Source organism: Vidua chalybeata, chromosome 12, assembly GCF_026979565.1.
Source record: "Vidua chalybeata isolate OUT-0048 chromosome 12, bVidCha1 merged haplotype, whole genome shotgun sequence".
Taxonomy (NCBI): domain Eukaryota; kingdom Metazoa; phylum Chordata; class Aves; order Passeriformes; family Viduidae; genus Vidua; species Vidua chalybeata.
In genome coordinates, this window is record NC_071541.1 from 1,404,575 (window position 1) to 1,430,624 (window position 26,050).

Sequence of the window (26,050 nt, forward strand, 5' to 3'; positions counted from 1 at the left end):
AAACACAAATGAGACCAACCAATGCTTCCAGTACCAGAACAAAAATAATCAGGGATGGGAATTTCACAGCCTGGCCTTTCAAAGTTGCCCCCACTGAGCACAAGGTTTACAGTCACTCTCCAGATGAAGTTATGTAGTTCAATTAGGTAATGAGGGCTCTTAGATATTTCTAACAATGACAAAAGCAGCTATCCTACTACAGATGAATATGCAAAAAAAGTGGTTTTCAACAACACTTTATTGAAGCACTTCAAAATTATCACAATGATACATGTTGCCTTTAACAGAATAAAACCTGTCATGTCATAATTAAAAGGCACTAATCCTGGCACAAAGGTCTACTTACCCACCTTCCACTGGGAGGGAAATAAAATCAAGTATCTCACTTCTCCTTTTAAAGAGTATGTGCAAAGCCCCTCTGAGTGCCCTTCTGTGTTTGCCACTGGAGTGACACGTAAGAGAAAACCCCTGTTTCACCAGGACACACTGGAACAGCCAGCAGCTGTGGCCCTAAAGCAGCAGAGCACTCTCTCAAGGTCATGGTCTGGTGAGACAAGCTGTTCTGCACTCACGTTTTGGGAACTAAAGCCCTGAAAGCTCAGGCACTCACACATTATTTCTCCTTTAACACGATTCACTGTCCGTGTCAGCTTAGAAACACAGCTAAATATCCTGCTGTGCAGCCCTTTTTGGGATCCACACTGTCAGGGTCAGTGCAGGAGCAAGGCAGGGGAGCAGTGCTGGGCATGCGGGGGGAGCACAGTTCCTGCACAAAGCAAACCAGGACGTGCCACTGCACAGCCACAAATGACAAAGGAAACCTCAGGGAGTTCAAAGCTTGATAATCCTGCTAAGCCATACCTCAGGTTATTACAGATCCCTGCCCAACACTCCTAGATTCAACAGAGAGACTGTTTAAGGCATTTTCTTTGGCCTTTACTTCTACCAGAAAGTGAAGATTATGCAGTTTGATATGTCAGCACCCAAAATCTTTCCAACCTGTTTCCACCAAGATGTAAAGAGAAAACACAAATCATTGAGAAACTGGATTATTGGTTCCACAGATGATGGAACAGCTCCACATTTGTGCATTCTTCCTGTTGCCAAGAGGTGGGACAGAGCTGCTCTGTGCAGCTGCCCAGCCCTCAGCTGTCCCTGGGTGATGAGAACTCCCCTGCTCTGGAACTGCATTTTAAGGAACCACCATCCACACTGAAGCTGGGAAGGACAGGGACACTCCAAGGAAAACTCTCCTGCAATTGAAGGAAACACTTCCCTTTTCAAAGAAAAGGTAGCTGGCAAGTTACTCAAGGCCAGAAACAGAACAAGTGCAGCACTGCAATCAAACAGCCACTCCTGTGGCCCCTGCCTGCCACAGGAGTAACCAAGGGCATCTGGCAGAGCAGTACCACAGCAGCTGTGAAACCCAGCTGGGGGCATTGTGGGGAGTATTGCAAAAGTACCTTTCAGAGCACACACATCATAAGGGGACCCTGTGTCTCTCCCTGCTATTTACACCTAGAAACAGAGACTGGTACTGAAGTACCACATCAAGCAAAGAGCTGTGGGCCAGCTCATACCACAGCTGATTTACTGGTGACTGCTACTGCTGTCATACCAACCAGGCTGACAAGGCTTAGTGCACTAACACTGTTTTCAGATTCGTGTCTAGAGACATTTTACTTTGACTATGAACTGCAGGGAGCTTGTTTTGCATGCAGGAAACTCCCAAAGAAATATGCACAGGATCTTTAACAGGTCACTAGTCCTTCCCACCAGCAGAGTTACACGTGAAGGATGCTCAAAGACCTGCACTCAAAACCAACCTGATACAGCTCAGTAAGTTGGAAAGCTTACATGGAGACAAGCCTGAAACAAGACATCCAATTTCTTACCATTAATTGGAAGATGCTGACAGCAGTCCTGTTAATTAATCAGTGTCCTAAGAGAAATTAATACAACAAAAACCTTTGGGAAGAATAGTCAGTGAAACTTCAGACTAAAATCACAGCAAAGATTTTGTTCAAGACCTCAGTCAACAAAAGCCTCACTTTCCACTGAGATAAGAATCCTTCTGCTTTAACAGGCAGTGAATGATCAGGCTCTGCAAGATCTGACACTTGTGCTAGAAAAACAAAGGTTTTACTCTAGGCTCGACACAAGAACCAAGCTTGCAGACACATGCATTTCTCTCCTGAAAACAGAGCTCCAGAAGGCTGCCCCTGCTTCAAACCCTGCAGCTGACCAGTGCTTTTCACACGCATAAAAAAAGCCCTGCAATCTGCTCAGACTATCCGAGCTTGCTCAGGTGAGGTGAGCAAGCCCCAGGCCTCAAAGGTAGTTTTGTGAGCATTTCACTGGACTAGCTGAACCACAGAATATAAATCAGCTCAGGTATTTACCAATCCTTCTTCCCCCACTGTAATCTCTGGCAGAGGAGACAGACACCCATTGTGTTTTTCCATGATTTCAGCCACATCAACTCAAGTCAGGCAGTTAAGTGTCAATACAACCCTCAAAACGTAAGTTTATTGAATAAAGCTGAAGAGCAGTAAACCAACATATGCATCCACCTAAATAAAAAAAGAAATCACGTATTTACAAAGTTCAGTAATTGTATAAGTTGTTCACATGCAGAGAGTAATGCACAGGTTAACAATTGGTAGTGTTTGGATGCCATAAACGCTGAAAGCAGTGAAGTAGATAAACACCAAACACATCAAGTTTAGCTATAGGCCAGTTAACTGAACAGTGACCTGGTCCCCCACAAAGATTCACACATTCTAGTTTAGTTTCCTTATGATAGGCACAAGCAGATTTGCTAAATAAAAGTAACTGTAGCAGTTCTGGTGAACTCGAGACTACAGTAGCAAGTTAATACACCCTCTCCTCTACAGCACCAGAGTATGGATTAATTGAAACCATGCTTCAGAGAACTGAAAGGGGACAAAAAGTTAAAATGTAACTTCAGACTGAAGGCAGGCAGCGTGTAGTGTCTGTGCAGCAGTGCCAGAGCTGGGACACGACAGTAAGGCCATGGCAGTCTGCATTAACACTGGCTCGTCAGAACTGAGGGGGACAAAGCTGCTCCCAGCCCGGGGCTCCCAGGGATGCAAACCACGTGGAGGTGAGGAATCACACACAGTGTGAGGCAACACAAGCAGCTGCACCATGGATCTGCACACGCGAGTAGCTACACTGACACTGCTGGATGAACAAACCAGTCTGAACAAGGCCGTCCCTTCAAATATGCTGAAGTCACTGAGAAAGTAAAGCTACAGAAACATTACGGTCTTGAGTTTATACACACTTCCCTAAGCTGCAGGAGCTAGTCAAGAGACAGGATCAACTGATTGGCTCTCTTGTGCTTTGACACAGCAAAACGTTTCCTTGCATCTGACAGGCTTTGCACATGGTTACATCGAGAAAGCAGGCGGGTCTAGAGTTGTCACAATAGCCCAGGTATTCCATAGCACCAGGTGAAACTGTGCCCAGCCATTCCAGGAGCAGGAGAGACACTGACAATTACACACAGATTGTGCTAAAGGTCAACAACTGCCTCGATACAAGAGCATCAGTAATTTGGGTGTCATGCAGCTGCTCAGAATGCATGGTCTGGTTTCAGAGAGAGACCGTGAGTATCTGGAGATAGAAAAATGTATTTGAACACAGCCTGATGTTCCTAGTGATTTGTTTTCATGCTGGAATACTCCAATTTTTGAAAGTTTGACAGAACAGTCCATTCCCATCCCCCACATAAATGTTAAACAGAAGCAACAGAATGGTTTTAAACAGATGTCTTTCCTAATTCATCACGAGAGTTTTCTTTTTCAAGTGACAGGATCTCAGCTGTAGATTAGTGATGCTGATCTATGCCTTGTGCTCCCCTCTGCAAACAGTTTCCATTTCTCTGCTTACATACACACATCACATGCATTTGTGAGATCAATCAGTATCCCACAACTCACGCTTAAATGTTTTCTAACTACTGTATGTGGCATCTTACAGAATCTTAATGCTGTCAAGCATCAGCATCTTCAAGCCACTAAACACTAGAAATAAAACACTTGCTGAAAATCATATAAAAACCTGGCCCTGAAAAACCAGAACAGAGTGTACCATCATAGTTAACATGGTAGAGATATTGTCTTTAAAAAGCCCCCCCACAACCCTCCCACCACAGATGGTTGTAAAATAAATATTTGTGCTGACTTTATCATGACAACTCTAGTTGTTTTGTGACAGAATAGGAATACAAGTCTTCAGCAGTGCACATGAGAAATGAACCGTGAAAAGGCAGATTCTTGATACAGGATTTTTGGGTAGTATCTCATTATGGAGGGAAGTGGACAATTGAGATTATGGCCAACTGGTACTGGAGATTCCAGGAAGACTTCAGCTTCTTCTAGATTTTGAATGCTGAATAAGCCACTGAAGCGTGATATCTACAGGGAGAGAGAAGAGAAGTTCCACATTCAAGAGTCTGTATTGGTATAAGTGGCAAGGCTTTGGTATTCCAGCGTCCCAAAGACAGGACAGGAATGTCCAAGCCCTTCTCTAGAGGATAGTTCAGGGCAGATGAGCACAATGATTTTTAAGGATGTTTCCTGTCCATGCTTTGATCCTGTAACTGTTAAGCATCCTTTAGGTAACAGTGACAGGCACTGCCCCACACATCCTGGTTCCTCAGTTCTGTCCCTCTCTAAGAAGAAGATATTCCTTCATGGAACACTTCACCGTGGCTCCAATAATTAGTTTTAGATCAGCACTGCCCTGTTCAGCCAGCCTGCAGCTCCTCCCCTGATGAGAACAAAGCTGTGGTCCAAGGCATCATGCTCCTCCCTGCCTGGAAGAGGCTCTCCTAAGGAAGGAGCTCCTTCCCCAGAGCCTCAGTGATGCTCAGCTGTGCTGGGAGCCTTGTGTGGATCTCCACAGAAGGGAGTCTCAGCTTCCATCCAGCACATCTGAACCTTTAACTGATGCTAAAGTGACAGGGGCTTCTTGGAAGCCACAACCATTCCACAAATTATTCTATTTTCCTAGGAAAATGGAAATTATTCCTATTTCCATTTTTTTCACTCTAAAGCCATCCTGGTATCCTTCAGAGCTTCTCCTGGGAGCATCACCCTGAAGTTTCCTCATCAGCAAACTCCTGTTAGCCTGGCAATGCACCAGTGTTAATCCCATGGCAGCCATGGAAGGCATCAGGAAAAGGGTGGAAAGTGTTGTTAAATTCTGTTTTCACTCAGCTGAGATCACTCAGTTTACTCACAAAGCTTATGGCAAATATCAGAGATTACAGGACACGGTTTCTGCTTTGAACTCCACAAGTTCTGAAGCGTTTGATGTCTGTGCCTGGAAAAGGCACTGCTTGGCTGCAGGGAACAGGGACTGGCAGATGCCACAACACAATCTGCTCTGATAACACAGCAAGGGAAGGTGATTATTTCAAGGGAATAATCTTGGGGAATAAATTTGGGGAAAAAACTTGCTGTGAGTACTTGGCATCCTGACCAAGTGAGGCAGAGGTGAGAGCACCTGACAGAAGTATAAAATCATTCAGGCCAAGCTCATGGACTAGTCAGCTCTTTATCTGCAAACTGGCTCAAGAAAGGAGCAGATTTCACAGAGACTGGCATTTTTTGTAACTACAGCCCCTAAAACTTTAACACCACTCAAGCTTCCTCACTGCCATCAGGAGTTAGGCTGAATTCAAGCAGTGCACTCACACACTGGTCTTTGATTTGTTCCCGGTTTCCTGAAGACAGGAAGTTTGTGTTTAAGAACTTACAATCCACCCAATCCATCCTCTGACAGCACTTCATAATTCTCAGTGTTTTGGATTAATAGTTACCTATATTATCTTTCTCTTTGCAAGAAATTGAGTAGCAGCAGATTTCTCTGTCCTGAATAGCAGCAAGGTTCCTAGGAAAGAGAGAACACGTCAGCACACATTTCACTGACACAAGGGCTCTTACTGACAATCTGAGCTGTTCCTCTTCCCCTTCCCCACACAGCTAGTTCTGTACAATATTCAGTTACCTGCTGCTGCTGGGTTTTCCACTCATAAATGCAAGCTTCCTGATCTATGAACAACCCTATGTACATGAATTTATTGACTAAGAGAAATGTTTCTTAGCAAGGGTTAGACTTACATCTTTTCAATTAGCTGTTTCTCATCCAAAGCATTAGGAAGGTCTCTCTTATTTCCAAGTACTAGAACCTGAAATCCAGAAAAGGAAATGGTTTTGGCTTTGCTTAAAAAAACCCCAAAACAAACAGAAAAAAACCCCAACCCAAACCAGAAAACCAACAAACTTCAAGGGAGTCTCATGAGCAGTGTGCATCTGCCTATTAAATCCAATGGAATGAGATATTCAGTTAAACCAGATCAAGAAAGAAGACTGACCTAGTCACAGGGAAAGAGGGGGTACAAATGAACTGTTCTGTGCAAAGAACAAGCAAGAGAATACATCAGCTGATAAATCTCAGAACGTTTGCAGCACACTCATCTGAGATTTCCCAAACTTGCTCTACACTTCTGTACTACACTGTGGTTAACCTTTAGTCAATAGGTCAAACTCACACTGTGGAATCCTCTAAACTACTGTTTCAATTGTATTTATTATGTTTTGGGAGCACTGAGTGAAATAAGACCACTGAAGGTCAAAAATTGGTTTAAGGCACTGAGGGCAGGTATTGTCCAGGTATTGTCTTATACCAGTAAGGTTGGGCCTTACAATTCAGAGTTCAAGGTAGACTTCAGAGTTGCTGAAGTGATGCACATTCTTCAAAGACATTTAATGGTGTTTAAGGTGATGTTACTTACAGGGATTCCTTGTAACTGGGGCTTATCTAGAAGATTGTGCAGCTCATTCCGAGAGGCTTCTATTTTGTCACGATCTGCAGCATCTACCATGTAGCTTTAAAGAGAATTTCAGGTTAGGTCAGTGACACTGAGCTCCTGCAGAAACATCACTCTTTCCTTTACACTGCCAGGTTTGAGCACACTCAACAAAGCTTTCAACAAAGCCAGGACTTCTGAGCAAAGAATTTAGTTCTTAAAAAAAAAAAAAATTCTCTAAGACCAGAGCAGAAAGAAGGAAGATGCTTTGGGTTAGCACTGCCACCCAGTTCAGACAGGGAGTTAGTACTCCAGATCAGACACTGATAAAACAACCCATCCTGAGCCCTGAACTTAAGGGTGAACAAGGTCAGTGTGGTTGCAGTGCAGGTTCAGAATCACAAGGAGAACTACAGAGTCAGGCATGCAGTGCTAGGAAGGCTCCCAGAGAAGAGAAGCCCGTGTGAAGGAAGCAGAGCTGAAGGAAGGACACTTACACAATAGCATTAACTCCTCTGCAATATCGCTCCCACATGCTTCGGAATCGGGGCTGCCCTCCTATATCCCAAATCTTAAGGCAAAGGGAGAAAGACAATTTAGCCATGCACTGTGTTTAAACATGTCAGGCAAAGATAAGACAAGAAATCACTACAGTTTTTCCTTTCTCCTTAAGCAGCTGCTTGACCCCTCCCATGTTGAAACAGGAATAATCCCTTGCACAGCTGCTCAGAGCTTAGGGCCCAACGGCAGGAGGTGCAAACGGGAGCACCTTGCACCAGGTGTAAGAACATCCCGGGTATGAAGGTTACACACTGAGCTACACAAGAAAATACAATGTATTCACATAAAAAACCTTCCCTTAAGCAAACTGATGAGAAGGAAAGCAGCATCTCTGGCTTCAAACACTCAGATCTAAGCCAGACAGCATTATCACAACAGTGCTTTAACTAGTCCATGAACCTGGGAATCACACACAGATTCTCATTTCAGAAACTCCATAAATAAACATAAATGTCTTCTTAAGCTACTCGACAGATTTAGCTGAGCCTCTTCAGTGTTCTATATTTGCCTCAAGGCTGGAAGCAAAACAGAGCAAACATGTAAATTTCAAACTAGAAGCTAAAGAAAACAGTCAACAATGGCAACATACCTTTATTGTAACATTACCCTTTGTAACTTTCCTCATGTTGAAGCCCACAGTAGGAATCATATCTTCACTGAATTGACCTGACTGGAAAAAAGAAAAAAAGAGGAAGTTAAATTTAGTGCTTATCTGACACAGCTGGTTTACATAGTAAAACATCACAAGCTTTTTCTAACCATTTGCCTTCCAACTGAAGGTTTTACGGCCAAGAAGTCGTGGATGTTAAATCCACGTGTACTGGAGTTGTGTAAAGTCAGACAACTCATTTCTTACAAGCACTGAAATCATTTTTCAAGCCTTGAAGCAGCCAGGGGAGCAAAGTCACCTGGGAAAGTGCTTTGCACAGCTTAAACATGGACAGCCAGGGCTGCAAAGGGGAGGAAAGAGCCATTCACCTTCTTCTGCTGGAGCCAAGGCCGGCATGTCGGGATCTCCCAGTTACCTGGGAGCTAGAAATATCCACAAGGGCTCCCTCTGATGCAAGCTGCTCTCTGGCCAGCATTTGCAGCCATAAATCACTCTTGTGGAGGAAGCCTCCAACCCACAGGTATGGGGTGACTCCCTGAGGAGTGTAAAAGGCTGCAAAGTGGAAGGACCTGCCGGGTCAGCTTCCTGCCAGGCCAGTGTCCAACGCGTGCAGCAGTGGCAAATGCAGCTCCAGAGGATCTGAGCATCACTCCCAGCTGGGACAGAACTGCTGCAAACAGCACTGCACTGGAGAGCCTCTCCAGTAGTGGTTGTTTTACTGTCTGTAACACTTCCATCTGCAGCAGCTTGAGAGCCAAGTTCCCAACTATCTCCTGCAGCCATAACTAGAGTTTTCAACACTACTACAGATTTCTCCCTTGGCTGTTTGGCAGAAGGTGAATCAGCCACAGTGGCCATTATGAAGCTCACTACATCCATTATGTGTAATAGAACCAGACAGTCAAGCACATTTGGAAAAATAAGGGTTGATCCCAAAGCATTCAGTTGTTTAATTAGGGTTTGGTATCACAGCAGCAAAGTCTGCATCTCTCCCCTGACACTGGCCAGAGAAGTTCCCTGAGGTTCAAAGCCTTTTGGGATCTCTGATGCAGACACACCACCCCAGAATTAGGGCCTGACTGCCCACAAGCTGCAAGGAGCAACTAAGCCTGACCATGGAGGTGGCCATGGAGGGCAACAGCTCCGGGCTTGTATCAGGAACAGTGTGGCCAGCAGGACCAGGGCTGCATGAGGAGCTTGGGTCAGATCCTGAAGAGCTGCTTCAGAAGCCACTCTACCCCTTCTAACGTGGCAGGGTGGGTGCCCAATGAGAATGCCAGGCCAGGAACTGCCCATTCCTGCCCAAAATGCCTGGGCCTGAGCTGCCCATCGCAGCCAGAGTGACCAGCACAGCTCAGAGCCCATGGTCAGCTGTGCTGCCACACCTGGGGCAGCTCAGTCCAGCTCCTCAAACTAATCTTGCCTCTGAAGGGTCACTTGCCACGTTGCTCAAGCACCACAGCATTCCTGCCTCCACAGTCACACCCCACACTCACAGCTCCTATCCCAGTGTCTCCCAAGCACTCCCTGAGCCTCCATTTCTGTGCTGCTGAGCCTTACCCCAGATGCTGCCAACTATTCCCACTCAGATCCTTCCAGATCCTTCTCTCGAGAGCTGTTCTTATCAATGGGAACACACATTCCAGGAACCTCCTGGACTCACCACCTCCCTGCTGGGTTTATTTCCAGCAGACATGTGGGAAGCTGAGGTCCCCTATGAGAACAAGGCCTAGCCACGGTGAGACTTCAGCTCACCAGCAGCTTAAGGAGGATTTTGGTGCCTCTTCATCCTGGGCTGGGTGGTCTAGAAGAGACTCCCACCAGGATATCTGCCTTGGCCTTCCCCCTGATTCCTACCCATAAACAACCTTATCGTGACCCTCATCAAGCTCTAGGCTGTCCAAACACTCCCTGCCCATCCCTGAGGAGTTTACAGCCCTCCCTTGCAGCACTCACTGTGCCAGTCATCCCACTAATTGCAGCCTGTTCAGTACCAATGTCATGTTCTCCCACTGCTCTTTCAGGATACAGATTCCTGCAGATTGGAGCAGCACTTCATTTGCCACATCTTTAATGTAATGTTGACATTACTGTGACCCACCACAGGGAAACTTTTACAGAATCTTCAGGAAAGCTGCTGCATCTTATTCCTTCCCAAGTGTTCTCTACCCACACTGCACATCCCCAAACTTGTTTTGACTTGCTTAAAACCTCAAAACCTTAAAACTACAGTCCCTCAAGTTGAGTTTCAGCTGCCTGTTCTCTGCTTTGCAGAGGGTCGATCCTGAGCTGACATGATCACATGGGTCAGCTCAGGTCTTCACTTGAAAGACCTTCCCCTGATGTGAGTGTGGGTGTTCTCTGCTCACGGGCACCAAAGGAACCTATTGGAACTCCCCTTCTCTTTTAAGACAGGTCAAAAATTGGTTAAAACGATTGTAAAGGATTTTAGCAGCAGACAGTGATCTCCTTTGATGGATTCTGCTACCACATTCAACTGCCTTGGCCCAGAAACTGTTCTCTACACTCAGAATTTAGAGGGCTTTTGTTTACTACCTCCTCAGAGGAAAAAAAGCCAGGAATTCAGCTTCAACTTAGAGTATTCATATGCAAAAGCTACTCCTAGAGCAGAACAAAAGGAACATACTTTTACTAGCAGTCACTTGGTTTGAATCAGCCTTCCCTCCCAGAGCAGAGTACTCGGTGTTATCACTGTGTGCTCACAATAAGATGCTTTTTCCAGAAACACCAGCTTTAAAACAAGTTTGATATGCACAGCAATATTTTCAATTCCCGATGGGAAAGTCTTTGGCTGTTGTCACACACAGCAGCACTGCTCAAACACTCATCAAGGACAGCAGGAGTAGCTGCTGACAAATCCAGCAACGCCTTGTTTCCAGCACTGGTGCCCACCCCAGCAGGCAGACCCTGACCTCCCTGCAGGGCTCCTGGAAGGGCAGGAGCTGTCCCAGCAGGGATTCTGATGGAAGCCTCAGCCCCGAGGTCACACAGACCACACAGCACCAGCACAAACCGAAGGTCACCAAACAAAGTTAACTCCAAGCTGTGTGGGAGATAAGGGCCAGGGAGACTAAACAGCCACTTTCAGAGGCCACATGCACAAAGAACCCCCAGGACTAATCCTTCAGCCTCCTGGTTTAAGAGATGCTCCCTTCAAAGCTCCTGGAGAACCCAAACATGAGATTTTATGCGTGAGATTTCAGCATGAACCCACTTACCTGGATGAGTCCTTATGTGGGATAAGGATTACTCAGAGCAGCAAAACTGCATCCAGACTGAACTAAGGGACTTTATTCCACGGATCAGTTTGGGTTCAGCTCACCTTGTATCAGTGGCAGCACTAAATCACAGACTGCAGCATTTGTGAACACGTCAGCTACAGGTACAGTTCATTTCCCGGAGGAAAACTTAGGACAAGTGTTTAACTTGCCACCCCCTGACATTCCAGAAGTGTACAAAGGATGCAAGTTTAGCCTCTTTTATAATTTAATTAATATTACAACAACCTTATTAAACCTACCATTTCCAGTTGTCTTGAGTCAAACCATAAACCAAACAAAACACATTTGGGTTTCTTCATCTGCCTCTCCAAAACCATAAGCTACAGCCAGAAACTCAAATTCCAGGGAGTTATGGAATGGTAGAGTGGTTTCAACTGGGAGGAACCTCAAAGACCATCCAGTTCCATCCCCTGCCATGGGCAGGGGCACTTTCCACTACCCCAGATTGCTCCAAGCCCTGTCCAGCCTGGCCTTGGACAACTCTAGGGATTGTCAGCCCCCTAAGCAGCTTGATTCTGATTCCACAGCCTGCACAAGGACATTCCTTATCATCAGAGAAGGTCAGGGCAGCCTTTAGTTTGCATCTCATAAAGCTGACATGATTCACTACTGTTACAGCACCAATTTCTTCAGACAGATTTTGTTATTACACAGCAAAGATTGTTTTATCTTTAATCACAATACTTTTCACCCAGCTAGATGAGATCACAAACAAGCTTAACCAACTAGGAGACAACACCACTGGAGTATGGAATCCAGCCAGGACACTCCCAATCCACCTGAACCAGAGTATTACATTAAAACCCTGCTGCTCATCCCTAAAAATTTCTTTCTTTTCACAGTAAGAAAAAATGCTGCATGTCTCCAAAATGTCTTCTTAAAAACCTTATTTAAAAAGCAGTGCAATTTTAGCATTATATCAAGCTACCCCTACACTAAGCCTCCTCTGCAACACTTATAGCCTCAACCAAGTAGTGCCTCATAAATGGACAAATCAACTTTCTACAGTCCAGCTTCCTTCTTTAGGAAATACTTCAGCATTCCAGCTACTTGTGATCATGATCAGAACCCTGAACTCCAGTTTAGAAGCTTCAATCCCTCAAAGGCTTCTCAACAGCACTTCCAGGAATGATTCCTGCAAAACCAAACCAGTGGTATATGACAAGAAAAGGCATTTTTATTTCCCCAGCCCTGACTTCAATTGAATATTTAAAAGGACATGGACTACTTAGCAAATATCTACCATAAGGAAGGCATATGTCTGTCTAGAAGTCAGTCATGTAAGAGATCAGGACATTTCATGTTTCTGAGAGTCAAGAAAGTGTCTTTATCCAGATGTTACCACTTAAAAGCTCTGCCACTGCTTACAAAGTGCTCTACAGGAACTCAGCACCAAGATGGAAAAAGGAGATTCTGATTTCAGTCACCTGTTTTAGCCCACCTAGGGTACAGCAAGCAGGGCCTCAAAGAAAGGGTCTGAGTCACCTCCTAGGAGCTTTATTAGCTAATGAAGTGATGCAATGCATTTCAAGAGACTTCTGCCATTAAGAAACACTTGGAATTTATCAGCCTTCTCCCTTAGCCACGGTGTATATGAAGTGACAACACATGGGATTTATGGCCTACCTGGGTGGTTCAAAAGGCATTAAAACAGCAGTGGAGCTCTTTAAAGCAATATTTTTCTGCCCATTTCTGCCACCACTTCTCTGGTGCGGCTTCTTCCAGTCAAAGTTACTTCTAACAGTCATGAGAACAGAAGGAAATTGCAGCTCCCAGCTGGCCAAACGAATCTTTCGCTGATAGGCACTTCAGGAATTGCCTCTCTCTAGAAACCAGTCTCATTCCAACACTTGCCAGATATTCCAAAGTTAAAAAACCAACCACACTAATTCAGGCTCTGACACAAATCCTAAAAAAGGACCTTATTTACTCTGTCACCACAAACAGGTTGCGTTTAGCTCTTGAACCTGATAACTGTATCAGAAAAGTCCAACTTCTTCCCACTCCTCCAGATCTCTGCTCGCTATCAGGCTAATGAGCTGCAGTGTTCCAGTGCCAAACACCTGGTTCAAGGATCAACCTACCAGGCATCAGGCAAAACTTCTACAGAAACCCCAGGCCACGGCACTCTTCCATGCACAGGCTGTGGAGGCTGCAGGAGCACCCATTCCCCAGCAGCAGCAGCCTGAGGGGCAGGCTCAGCTTACTTGAGTCCTGTTTCAGTGGCCTCACATGCCCAGCAGCCCCTCGTGCTCCCCACAGCAGCACGGCCACGGCTCCCAGCTCCAGCTGCTGGGCTGAGGGAACGGCCACGAGCTGCAAACACCACAAGATCCTGCAGAGGCTGTAAATAATGGGCACTTCCAGGGCTCGGCTCAGGAGCCGACAATTCCAGATGCGATCCCGGGATGACATGCAGTTTCTCTGAATAAGAGCCACAGGCCATCCACATTAGGGAAATTGGGACCAGGAAGAAATGATATCCTCCCTTGTGAGCAAGTTTACTCATGCACATGGAAAACTTATGCTTAATATCTAATTAGAGACAGTGACTAATGCGGAGCCTTAGAAAAGCAGAAGCTGCATTAGCTGAATCCAGCTCTAACGAGATTTCACTGCTAACGTTGGGTTTTAAACCTTCTAATCAAACTGAACACAGGAGGGTTTGGGTTGGAAGGGATGTTCAAGGCCATCCAGTGCCACCCCCTGTCATGGGCAGGGACATCTTCCACTATTCCAGGGTGCTCCAAGCCCTGTCCAGGGATGCTTCCAGGGATCCAGGGGCAGCCACAGCTGCTCCAGGGACCTATGCCAGGGCCTGCCCACCCCCACGGGGAAGGATTTATCCCTAATATCTAATCTAACCTCTCCATCTCTCAGTTCAAATCCATTCCCTCTTGTCCTCTCTCCAGGCCCTTGTTTAGTCTGATTACAAATCAAGTGTTTGTTTACACTGGAGGAAAAAACGTGATCAAAACCCGCCACCAATCTAGAAAAGGATTATTCTAGAACTGGACTGTCTGCCTCTCGTGTCCTGCCCACTTCAGCAGCAGTCAAGCCTTGTACCAAGCTTCCCTGTGTAACTGGTTGAGTTTTCCCTCTAGTCCCATGTGTTTGATTTGATGGGCAGAGATTACATTAGACATTTATACTGGATTAAACTCACTGTTGTGGAGACTGGCAACAGCCCTTTGTTAGGCAGCACACAACCTTCTGAGCCACACCAAGCTCCTGGTGTGCACTCCAGCTTTTAGAGCTGTCCTGCAGGACATCTTGCTGTGTCATTCCTTTCATTTCAGTTTTGAGGAATCCCAACAGCCTCATCCACCCAAACCATTAACTGGCCTGCAGAGAGCAGTTGTTCTTTTCCTGCACTCATTCCCAAATGCAGACTCTGAACTAAAGTCAGTCAAGGAAGCAACTAAGAAGACAGCTCTGCATGCCATGGATTGCACTGCTCCAAAAAGTGATTTTGCACTGGCAACTGAACCTTATGCCATTATTTTGTTTAAACCAATTAATACCGACCTGGACAAACCCCCTCCCTCTGTTTTTTTTTTGGTGTAAAGGCTCACCAGATTTCCTAATTAAAAGCTTCAGAAATGTGACCTGATGCTTCCAAACTAAACCAGCTAAGGAGGCTGTGTCAGCATGCTCAACAGCTTCCTCCTTCCCTGGGGTTTTGCAAGGCTCCCTGGATGGCACTCACTCAGATAAATGCCTGGGTGTGATCCTAACATGTGGTTGAAACCTTGCAAGATTCAACCCCCGCAGAGGAGGTTGGAAACAGACTCCAGCTTCACTGAGGGAAACTTCTCCCACTGGAGACAACTTAGATGGACTCAACTGATGTGCAGCCACTACAGCTCTGACTGCTGCACATGCCCGCAGCGAGTTTCACAGGTAACTCCCCAAACTCCTGCTATTACACAGAAGCAAAGCATTTTTTTTGTCAAGTGCCATCACCAGGAGGACTCCAGAGGACGAAAAGCCTGCAGAGAGCCCCCAGCTGCAGAAACACCCCAAGCAGTACCCGCTCAGCAGCCACAGATCGAGGCTGTACAACAATTTCAGAGCTCCATTTCTACAAATCCAAGCCAAGATGTATTGGCAAAGTGTGAAAGAAAAGGCTTTGGGCTTCCCTGGGTTACTCCAGCAACTTTTAGCTGACAACTAGTCAGAGAAGTTACCTTTCATGAAGTAACCCGTTTTCCATGATTATCAGGAAGCCCACTGAGTGCTCACACCTGAGCGACACAAGGGCTTGGTTATGGTTTGCCAGGGTGATGGATGATGCATAACTGCAAGAGAATGAAAGTCCTTTTCCAGACACTAACTCATTCAACTGGCACTTAAATATATACATCCTTACAAGTATTCCATGGTGCTAAGGACACAGCCTCAAAAACCAAGAGAGGAGCTGAAGGTGTGCTCACTCTCCAGCTGGAGACATCAGCTTTCTCATTCTAGGTGCACTGCACTCAGGTCACTCACATTCCCTGAAAATATATCCCCAAAGATACCCTGGCTGCCCATTTCAGGAGCTCCCAAAGTCCAGCTTGTCTCCTGGAATGTTTTCCATCACATACATCAGCAGAGCAGGACACCGATGAAGCTGAACACGCCATTTAGGCAAAGCCACTCTTTATCTCGTTCAACAATGGAAAAGCTTCGTGTAGGAGTATTCCCACACCCTTCCTTTACCTGCTCCAGGCACATCACCAGATCAGCAGGCCCCAGTGCAGCAGTTTGCTGCTGATGGGCTTGTGCTTGTGAGCTGTACTTCTTAGGTAAGTTGTACCTTAAGAGAAAGGAGATTATTTGATACGGGTTTCAGCAATCGATAAGACAATATTTGAGAGGAGAACCGTGAGTCGGTGCTGACACCTAAATGATTTAGGACTACCGAAAAGCACTCAGAGGGAGGGCGGCAGCTGAAGACACACAATGTTATCTCCACATCTGCTAACAGAGCCCGGCCACACCGACACCCTGACTGAAAGGAGCCTTCAGAGCCCGCTGTGGGGCCGAGCCCTGCTGTGGGGCCGAGCCCTGCTGTGGGGCCGCTGTCCCCGCGGCTCCCATTAGCACACAAGGCTCTACGGAGGCACGGCAGTCCCCGAGGCCCAGCCATCCCCTCAGGAGGGCTCACACGCTGCTCCCCGCGGCCCGGCCCCGCTCCATCCCCCCGGCCCGGCCCGGCCCGGCTCCATCCCCCCGGCCCGGCCCGGCCCGGCCCGGCCCCGCTCCATCCCCGCGGCCCCGGGCCGGGCTCAGGCCGCCGCCGGCCCCCGCCCGCCGCCCCGCTCACCGCGATGACGTTGACGAAGGTGGTCTTGCCCGAGTACTGCAGCCCCACCAGGGTCAGCTCCATCTCCTCCTTCCAGAAGAGCGAGCGGAACCAGTCGAGCAGCCGCGACAGCAGCGCCAACATCGTGGCGGCGGGCGGGCGGGCCGGGGGCGCTGCGGGCCGGGCCGGGGGCAGTGCGGGTTGGGCCGGGCGATGGCTCCGGCGGGCCGGGACGCTGCGGGCCGCGCTGTGCCGGGCTGTGCCGTGCCGAGCCGCGCTGGGCTGTGCCGGCCGCTGCTCTCGGCCGCTCCGGGACACCCGCGCTCGTCCGGGCCCGGCTCCCCCCGCCGCCCTCACGTGACGCCGCGGTCACCCGGCCCGGCCGGCCCCGCCCCAACCCGCAGCGCCCCCTGGCGGCGGGAGGACCCGCGGCGGAGAGGGCGGGGCGGGGCGGGGCCGCCATGCTGGGTGTGTGAGGGGAGTGGGACACCCCTGATCCGCCATGCTGGGTGTGTGAGGGGAGTGGGACACCCCTGATCCGCCATGCTGGGTGTGTGAGGGGAGTGGGACACCCCTGATCCGCCATGCTGGGTGTGTGAGGGGAGTGGGACCCCCCTGATTCGCCATGGTGGGTGTGTGAGGGGAGTGTGACACCCCCAATCCCGCCATACTGGGTGTGTGAGGGGAGTGGGACACCCTCGGTCCCACCATGTTGTGTGTGGTGAGGAGTGTGACACCCCTGAGCAGCCATGGTGGGTGTGTAAGGGGAGTGTGACACCCTCGATCCCACCATGTTGTGTGTGGTGAGGAGTGTGACACCCCTGATTCGCCGTGCTGGGTGTGTGAGGGGAGTGGGACACCCCTGATCCGCCATGCTGGGTGTGTGAGGGGAGTGTGACACCCCTGAGCCACCATGGTGGGTGTGTGAGGGGAGTGTGACACCCCTGATTCGCCATGGTGGGTGTGGTGAGGAGGGCTGTGACACCCCTGACCCTGCCATGGAACAGGGCAGGCAGCAGTGACACCCCTGACCCCACCATGGAGCAGGCTCTGCCCTCCCCTCTCCATCACAGGCTCCATTGGGTTGGGGAAGACCCCCCAGGTCATCGAGTCCAACGCCACCTTGTCACCCAGACCTTGTCACCAAGCCCAGTCATTCCTTGGACACCTCCAGGGATGGGGACTCCACCGCCACCCTGGGCAGCCCCTTCCAAAACCTGACCACCCTTTTCATGAAGAAATTCCTCTGGATGTCAAGCCTGAGCCTCCCCTGGCACAGATTCCATCTGCGTCCTCTCCACCTTGCCCAAGGTGTCCTTCACCTTGGGGTGAAGGTGTGCCAGCCCCCACCCCTCCTGTGCCATCACGGCAGTGCTGTGAGGGCCCCTCAGGGCCACCCGGACTCACAAATCCACAAATCCAATCCCAGCTTGCAGAGGAATAAGGATTAAAAAACCACCAGCTGCAATATTTCCAGTTAGCCCGAGTACATTTTAAGCAAGTGAAATACAAAACCTTTTGTGTGCTCAGAGAACTTCCAAAACCAAAGGGACAGCCTGCTTCACCTCGTTATTCCCAGCTACCCTCACATCACCAGATGTCCCCCAGAAGTTCCTGCCTTTTGCATGGACTTTGATAAACTGACTTTCTGCTTGAGCCAAATCAACTATGAGTACATAACACCAAACCACTCCATTAGCTGCATTTATCACAACTTATTGAGGTCACTTTTAGTTTCCAGCAGGAAGCACTTCCGAGTGGAGTTGAAGGAGTAGCATGCATTTTGCATGGGCTTTTTTGGGTGATTTACCAGGGTTCTTGTCACTGTAATTGGGGTTGTTTCAATTCCCAGTCAAAGTAAGCCCAAATTCACAAATTCTGTGGCTCCAGCTCTCTGGGGAGTTACACGGTGGCTTGTGAGGCCAGGCAGGAACAAATGGAGCTGTAGCAGAAAAAGAAATCACAAGGAACCTACAGGATGCCTGAGGAATCTTTTCTGTTCCCCTGAAGCACAATCTTTTTCCTCAGGATTTCTTGAGGTTGCAGTAAAACCTTCATGACTCAAATTAAGGGCTATTAATGGATGTTAAGCAGGATTTGTTGGTTGTCAGTAGGCTGGAAAAGAGCTACTGTTTTGCAGCTGGCTGCAGTGGCTCTCAGATTATTTTACAAATATTAAAGAGCTAAGAAAACACACGAAGAATGGATTGGGCTGCCTGGATGTGAAGCACAGGTTACATGCAGTGTCTGGGACTCCTGCAAAGGATTCTCCTTCTCCACTGCTGGCAGAAGGAAAAGTTCTAAATCACACAGAAATAATTAAATTCCTGAGCCAGAAAAAATGCGTGTCACAAATCTACTCTTCAGAGCAATGCAAAGCAGGTGTGAAACAATAATTGGAATGGGATTGTGGAGCGGGGCACTGGGGCACGATGGCCTGGGGGACGTGGATCTCCATCAGGAGGATGCCCACGCCCAGAGCAGCCCTTGCTCTGCCGGCAGCTCCCCGGCCTGAGGAGATCTGCACTGATTGCTCTCTGCCTTGCACAGGGGGAACAGCGAGTGCTGCACGCAGAGAATAAATCCCGTTTCCATCCCTCCTCAGGCTCACGGCGCTGGGGAAGGCGCTGCCCTCAAACGCCGCGGCTCTGCCGCGCCGAAATTAGCAATTCCCAGCCCCCCGGGGGCGGGGAAGGTGTTTGTGCATGTGCTTTTCCACCCCAAAACACGGCTTCCCTTTGTATCCATTAAAAAAAGACGACTAATATACCCCTTTCAATTAAGCTGAGATAGGAACTGCACTTTGAAAGTTCTTAATCCATCCTCTGCTTCATTAACTCGGGAAATTTCACCCCCATGGTCAGCCCTATCCGAGAGGATGGAACGCCTGGCACCAATTAGTTCTAATAACGAGCTGAGTTGTGCACAGATTTCGGAGCCTGTCGTCCGTATGAGAAAATAGGACAGCTCCTCTCAGAACAGAATACCTGACTGGACGTTCCTTTGATTCGTCTCCGGCTGACGACTCCTCCCGCAGACAGAGGAGCTAATTGATTTGATGAGTTACAGACGCCTGCGGTGCGGCGCCTCCCCTGCTGCCGAGCGAGGAGCCGAGAGACGGCCACAACACCGCTCTGAGATTCGGCGTTCCTGCTTGTGCACAGGGGAGGCACACACACGTGCCCTGTTAGTGCCCTCAGCTCCTTGGCGTGCTGGTTTTCTTCCAGGGTTCAGCTGGGTGATAAAATGTTGTCATATAAAATGATGCAAATTTTAATCTTATAATAGATCTATTTGTGCTGTATATATTTTATATATATATATAATACTTATTCTATTATTTATAAATATATGATGTTTATAATATAGCTTATATTTTGGTTTAATAATCTAAATTATGCAAAATGTAATTATAAAAATAAAAATAATAAAACTATTAAATAATATATTAAATACTACATAAAAATAACAAAAATATTATTTGACATATAAAACACATAAAATTATGTAAATTTTAATTCATAATATATTTATATTGTATGTATTTATATATATTTATTATATTATTTATAAATATATATTTATAAAACAGATCACTGTTTTTTATTTAATTATATAAATGATGTAAAATGTAATAATAAAAAATATAAAATGTTATAAAATTATGTAAATTTTATAATATATAATATATTTCTATTGTCTGAATTTAATATATATATACTATTTATTATATTATTTATAAATATATAATAGTCATAAAATATATAATATTTTAATTTAATAATATAAATGATGTAAAATGTAATGATAAAAAAATATTATAAAATGTCTTAGAGACTGTGGGTGCCTCCCAGGTCAGGATCCTCCCTCGTGGAGGGAGGGAAGGAGGGAGAAGCTCCTGGGGACTCTGAGGGCTGTGAGGACAAACGGGAGCCTCGCTCTGCAGTGCCAGCAGGCAGCTGGGGGCTCTTTCCAGCTCTGCTCTTTCAAGGCTCGCTTAAAATAATATCAAAAGAAACAGAGGCAGATGATAGCAGATACAAGATATGTGTCTTCTTATGTTACAGACTCTTAAAGGAAAGGGGAAGATTAGTGGTCACCTCTAAAGAGATGGACATGAAATAACTGGTTCCACAGCCTGTAACAGTCCTCCTGTCATTTTACACAGCATTTCTGCTACTGCCACAGTAAAAACAGTCATTAAATAACCCGAGGAGGCAAAGGAAGGATTTCTCTGTGTCTTCCTCACTGCTTTCCCTGAAAAAAGAAACGTGTCAGTTGTGCTGTTAGTGCTCGAGCTAAACCAGAAGTATTCCTTTGCCATGAAGAGGGAGACACCCCATGAAAATTAAACCATAACTAATTTCCTCAGAGATGTTTCCATGCTGCCAGCGTGCCATAAAATCCTGCCTCTTCCTGCAGCCCAGGAGAGCACCGAGTCCTCTCCACCGCGGGGAAGGGAGGCAGCAGCCAGGGCAGCCCAGCGCTGCTTCCCCAGGGAGCCGGGGCAGGCAGCGGCGCGGCTCCTGCGTGAAACCTGACGTGAGCAGCAGGATCTCATTTCCCGGAGTCACGGGATCACGGCGCGACAGAACGGGCTGCGTGCAGGTCAGAGGGGTGCGTGCCTGGACGCCGAGGTTTCTCTAGGACTGCCTGCAGGTGAGCCCAGGTGAGAATCCTAATCTCAAGGTGACCCGGTATCAGGTTCATCGGCAGGCATCGCTTTTCACACACCTCCTTCACCTTGGAGCAGTCCCCAAGCCTGGAAACGTGGCAGCTTGGCGGCTGGCAAGCTGTGCAACTGTCTGTCACTGCCAGGGAAAATATAAATGATGGCAGTCGCTTTAGCATTTCGATTTCGTAGGTGCTGGCAAACACTCCCCAGCATGAGCTGCTGCATGCAAGTGATGACCTTTAGGAATGCTGGCATCTCCCAGAGCCGAAGAAGCAAGGAGCATGAATCAGCAGAAGGGAGCAAGGGAAAAAAAAATAAGAGATAGTTAAAAAGGAGCCTGCTGTTAGCAGTAAGTTAAATAAAATTCTCCTGGTCCTGCAGTCAGATTTATTAGCAGTGACCTTGGCACTTGCAGAGCCCCCTGCACAAAAGCCAGGCCCACGCTTGCAGATTTAGTGCACAGTCAGGGCCTTGGCCAGCCCAGTCACCGCATTTCACCCTTTCTGTAATTTAGATTTTAAATCTGCACAGAAACAAACCCATTCTTCCAGCCTAAGCACAAACAGCCTCCAAGTGAGGCTCGGAAAGGCGGGCACAGAGCCCTGGGCTCCAGCTCTGCACAGACACCTCTGTGACCAGATTCAAAGGGAGCAGCACCTTGGGAAGGCCACAGCAGGGACTCCTTGGAGCTCCATGGTTAGACTGAGCCATGAGCTGCCCACCCAGGGACCGTGCACATGGTGCCAGGCCAGGGGAGGCATTTTCTGCAGCCTCTGCTTTGAGGTAGAGCTCCCTCCCAGCTGCCAGGCAATGTCCAAACAGTGCTGCAGCCCCTTTCATGACAAACCCCAGTGCCCTCAGTCCAGGCTGCCGTGTGTATTTCAGTCCCACCAAGTGTTTTGCAGCTCATGCCCATCAGCTGTGGTCCCTGGGCACACCTGGGCTGTGAAGGAGCTCTGAACCCAGCAGCACAGCACTGAGCCTGTCTGTGCTATTCTGTTCAGCTCCAGTCAGGGTCTCTCTGCTGTGAGACACTGCCACATCACCGGGACCAGCCTGAGCCGCGGCTCCGGGTGCTGCCCCTGCCTCACTTCTTTCTTCCCATACTGGGAAGTGGGACTGTGCCCGGCACAAATGTGATGTGTCCCAATTTCTGCAGAGGCTGTCCCCAGCAGGAGCTCTGCCATTGTGACGGGCACGGGATGAACCCCAGCAGAGCCCAGACTGGATTCTGCGATGTCCCAGCGGGCCCCAGGGAACCCGGGCCTCACTAATGTTCCTCGCACAATAATTTCCCCTTTTCCTCTCAAGTTTTCTCCTTGGCCAGCGGCTCTGCTGCCTTTGCTTGGATTTTCCAGCAGAGGGGGGTGCAGCCTCACCAAAGCCGTCTTCCTCCGCTGAAGCGTTTAGCTGAGTGCTCAGCTTCATCCTCACCCTCCCCTGGCTGGGCTCCCTGCACAGCACAGCCCCCTGTGCCAGCACCCACACCCAGCCCTCCCCTGGCACATGGGCACCACAGCGTCCTGCAAATCTTCCTCTCTATTTTTGGGAATAAATCCAAAGCGAGAGATGTTATCAGCGGTGAGCTGTTCCCAAGAGATGGACAGCAGGAACAGCAAAACCCAATCCCGTGTGAGCCCCAGCCTGCCCGGAGGGAACATCTCTGGGCAGCTGTCCCCAGAGGTGTCACAGGTGTCACCACACTCTCACCTCGTGCTGAAGGAGCATCCGACTCGCCCCAGCTGTGAGGGGCAAATCCCAGGAGGTGCCTTTGCCTTTAGTGGGGGAAGAAGGAGCACAGCTACAGGTACAAATGCCTCCCATGAGCCCAGTCAGCTGAGCTGCACCCATTTACACCAGCCAAACTCACGACCCGTCAGGTGCACTCATTTACACCAGCCAAACTCACGACCTGTTTGTCGCCTCAGCACCTGGTGAGAGTCCTGAACTGAGCAGGGGGACCTTCATGTACGTCAGTGCTGAAATCAGGAGCAGAAGTGAGCACCCAGCCCACTCTGCAGTCTCCCTTGCACTGGATTTTGGGTGTTCTGCTTGTCTGCATTGTCCTTTGTCATCTCCTCTGGAAGTCACGTTCCCTGCTGGCATTTCATGGAGCAGGGAGCTGGGCACCTCACGCCATCATGTCAGAGCTGTGCTTCAAGGTTATTTCCTATCAAACACTCCTCTTCCAGCCATCCAGTTATTTTCTCCTTGGCTAAATCATCTGAAAATATACTGCAGCCATCCTAGTTCTTCCTGCTTTGTATGCATGAGCAGGAAGGAGAATTTAGGATTTTGCTGTAATGCCATACACAAAAGCCTGCTGGAGAGCATCACTTTGATTAGCTCTTATTGTACACCCAAGAAAACAGAAAAGAATAAGAATAAGGGAGAGCCCAGCATGTGGCTGCTCTGCCTTGCTGCTTCAAGGCTGCTCAGAAAATCAGCCTGGTTGCTCAGGGCCCTCATCAGCAGCATATTTGTGCATATCCCAAAAATGGCTCGGGTTTTATCCTCTTAATAATAAGGGAGAGGAGGGCAGGAGCACTGTAATGATTTACTCCCTAGCACATCCCAAAACTTGGGCTCTGGCAATAAAGCACCCTGACCCCGAGGCCCCCCCTCTTCACTTGGTCACCTGCAGGCAGGTGAACCCTTCCAACCCCCCACCACACCACACAGGACACAGCAAAGCTTCCCAACTGCAAGCAAAGGCATCCCAGCTCCTGGAAGTCTGCGACGGAAAACTTGATTTAGATCTGGGAATTAAATTAGCAAAAGGGATGAAAAAGAAGAAAAATATCTCACATCCAAGCACGCATCTTTGGCAGAATTTATGATTGGAAAAAAGTATTGGGATGTGAATTTTGCAGGCAGCTCTGATGAGTGATGGAATGGACCAAAGTCCTCGCTCTAAACTGCCTGAACTTTGAGGATTTGATGCAGGTCCAGATTCTAAATTTCCACTGGGGACTTTCTCATTAAAACCAGAAGCAGAAGGATCTCGTTTGCTTACAGAGGCTGTACCAGATACTAACTTGCCCCTTCTCCCCCTGTGTCCTGGCCACCCCCTCTTTATCCTTTCTCAGTTTAGGCGAGTCTTTGTCACAAGGCACTGACAAACCGAGCAGTCCTGGTTCTCCCAAGACACAGGGCAGTGCAGTTCTGGAAAACAGAATTTAGTGCAAGCATCTGCATATGGATTTTTTAAATAAACCTCATCCCAAGTAAAGCTCATCCGAAGCTGTGGGCACTCAAATCATGTTTAAAAACACGAGAACACAGGAGAGACAGAATGCAATCGATGCTTCCCTGCTTCCCACCCAGCCAGGCGAGCACCAGTCATGAGACTCACACAGCTTAAAATCCCACTGTTACACTTTCCCACCAGACAAATCCTGCTTTATTAAACCAAAGTGCAAGGGAATTAGCAAAACCGCCCGTTTCCTTCACACTATAGTATATATAAGCAACCTAATCCACACGCCAAAGCTCCCACCGCTCTCAAAACCTCTCAGCTGGGAATTCCCGTCAGCAGCTCGCAGTCTCCCTCCTGTCAGCTCGGGATTACCTTTCCCTAACAGGGCACGGGAAGGAGAAAAACACGTGGGCACCTGCCAAACTCATCCCCGCGGCTCCCCTCGCACGGTGACCCCGCCTGAAGGGGACGGGGATGGGGCAGGGGGCTGCGCTCCGGGCTAATTAGTGCTCGGCTTTGCTCATTAAAGAGGCTCCTTTGGCTGACCGGACCAAATACTTCCCATTGTGTCCCTCCATCCCATGGCTGCTGGGGCTGCTCAGCGGCGCGGGGAGGAGAGGGATTGATGAGCCAGGGAGGGATCCCCGTGCCCTGTCTGTCACCCCGCCTGCCAGGACCGGCCCAAAACTCTGCCGAGAAGAGAAAGGAGGTGCGAGTCAGCGAGGCCGGCGTTTCATGTCCACGAGATAAGCGCCTCCGTGTAGCAGCAGAAATCAGGGGTAATTGGCGGGGCTGGGAGGACGGAGCCTTTTGTTACACAAGGCTTAATGGGCCTCTTCGGAGGGAGCAGGAACCAGCGAACACCGCAGCCTGGAATAGCGATGTGCTACATCCCATTTCTCAGGAGGGAGGAAGGAAGGAAGGACACGTGAAAAGAAAATAGCAGTAAATGATCCCACTTCATAATTTTTCTTCCTGTAACCCTTCTGGCCTTACGAACAGGAACTTGGTTTTAAACTAAAAATAAAGGCTGATGCCCGTGTCGCAGTTGCAGATGGGTGTTTCCAAGCATGCCGCTGGGGCTCAGCCCTGTTCTATAAGCAGCCTGGGCCGGGCACCCTAGGAAAGTGCCTGGCTTTGCATTTGCTATATTTACATATCATCAGTTATCAGGAGAACAGGATGTCCCAGGGGATCTGAAATAGGATATACCACACTCCATCTCCTGGTCAGTTCAGCCACGGGCCAGGCCTGTGTGAGTGATCCTGTTTGCCCGTCTGCCGCGGCTCCGGGGCTGCCCGGTGGGTGTCATCCACCCCAGCCCGGCTGGCACACGGGCCAGGCTGCTGTGGCATCCCCCACCTCCCTCCAGACACGTGTGGCTGCGGCAGAGAAGAGCTGAGGGGTGGAAAGCTCCCATTTATCTTTCTGCCACGCTGTTTTTTATTGTGAAGGCAGAGGAGATTTATTCTGCCCTCCAAAAATCCGGTCTGTATTCTCCTCCACACGTGGTTTCTCACGCTAAAGCCCCAGCAGCCGTCGGGAGCCTTTCAGTGCGGGGTGATGGAG

The 26,050-nt window shown here is 48.5% G+C and overlaps 1 protein-coding gene across 2 annotated transcripts; it reads right to left on the bottom strand.

Moving 5' to 3' along the window:
• Window positions 1-220: 220 nt before the first annotated feature.
• On the bottom strand, window positions 221-16,906 carry ARL8B (ADP ribosylation factor like GTPase 8B). Of its 2 annotated transcripts, none has more exons than XM_053954183.1 (7): window positions 16,629-16,906; window positions 7,995-8,075; window positions 7,342-7,415; window positions 6,830-6,923; window positions 6,156-6,223; window positions 5,855-5,925; window positions 221-4,445 (listed from the first exon to the last, which is right to left on the bottom strand). In XM_053954183.1, the coding sequence occupies exons 1-7, from the start codon at window positions 16,749-16,751 to the stop codon at window positions 4,396-4,398; spliced, it is 561 nt and encodes a 186-aa protein (XP_053810158.1). In that variant the 5' UTR covers window positions 16,752-16,906; the 3' UTR covers window positions 221-4,395. The 2 variants fall into 2 exon arrangements, with proteins under 2 accessions (XP_053810158.1, XP_053810159.1); XM_053954184.1 differs by lacking the exon at window positions 16,629-16,906 and adding an exon at window positions 16,022-16,309.
• Window positions 16,907-26,050: the final 9,144 nt, after the last annotated feature.

Excerpts from the sequence above, each read along its gene's own strand:
- ARL8B (XM_053954183.1), bottom strand. The coding sequence starts at position 16,751 with ATGTTGGCGCTGCTGTCGCGGCTGCTCGACTGGTTCCGCTCGCTCTTC. Across the intron at positions 8,076-16,628 it reads CCTTCGTCAACGTCATCGCG|TCAGGTCAATTCAGTGAAGA; the intron begins GTGAGCGGGGCG and ends TCTTTTTTCCAG. Across the intron at positions 5,926-6,155 it reads AAACAGCTAATTGAAAAGAT|GAACCTTGCTGCTATTCAGG; the intron begins GTAAGTCTAACC and ends TCTCTTTCCTAG.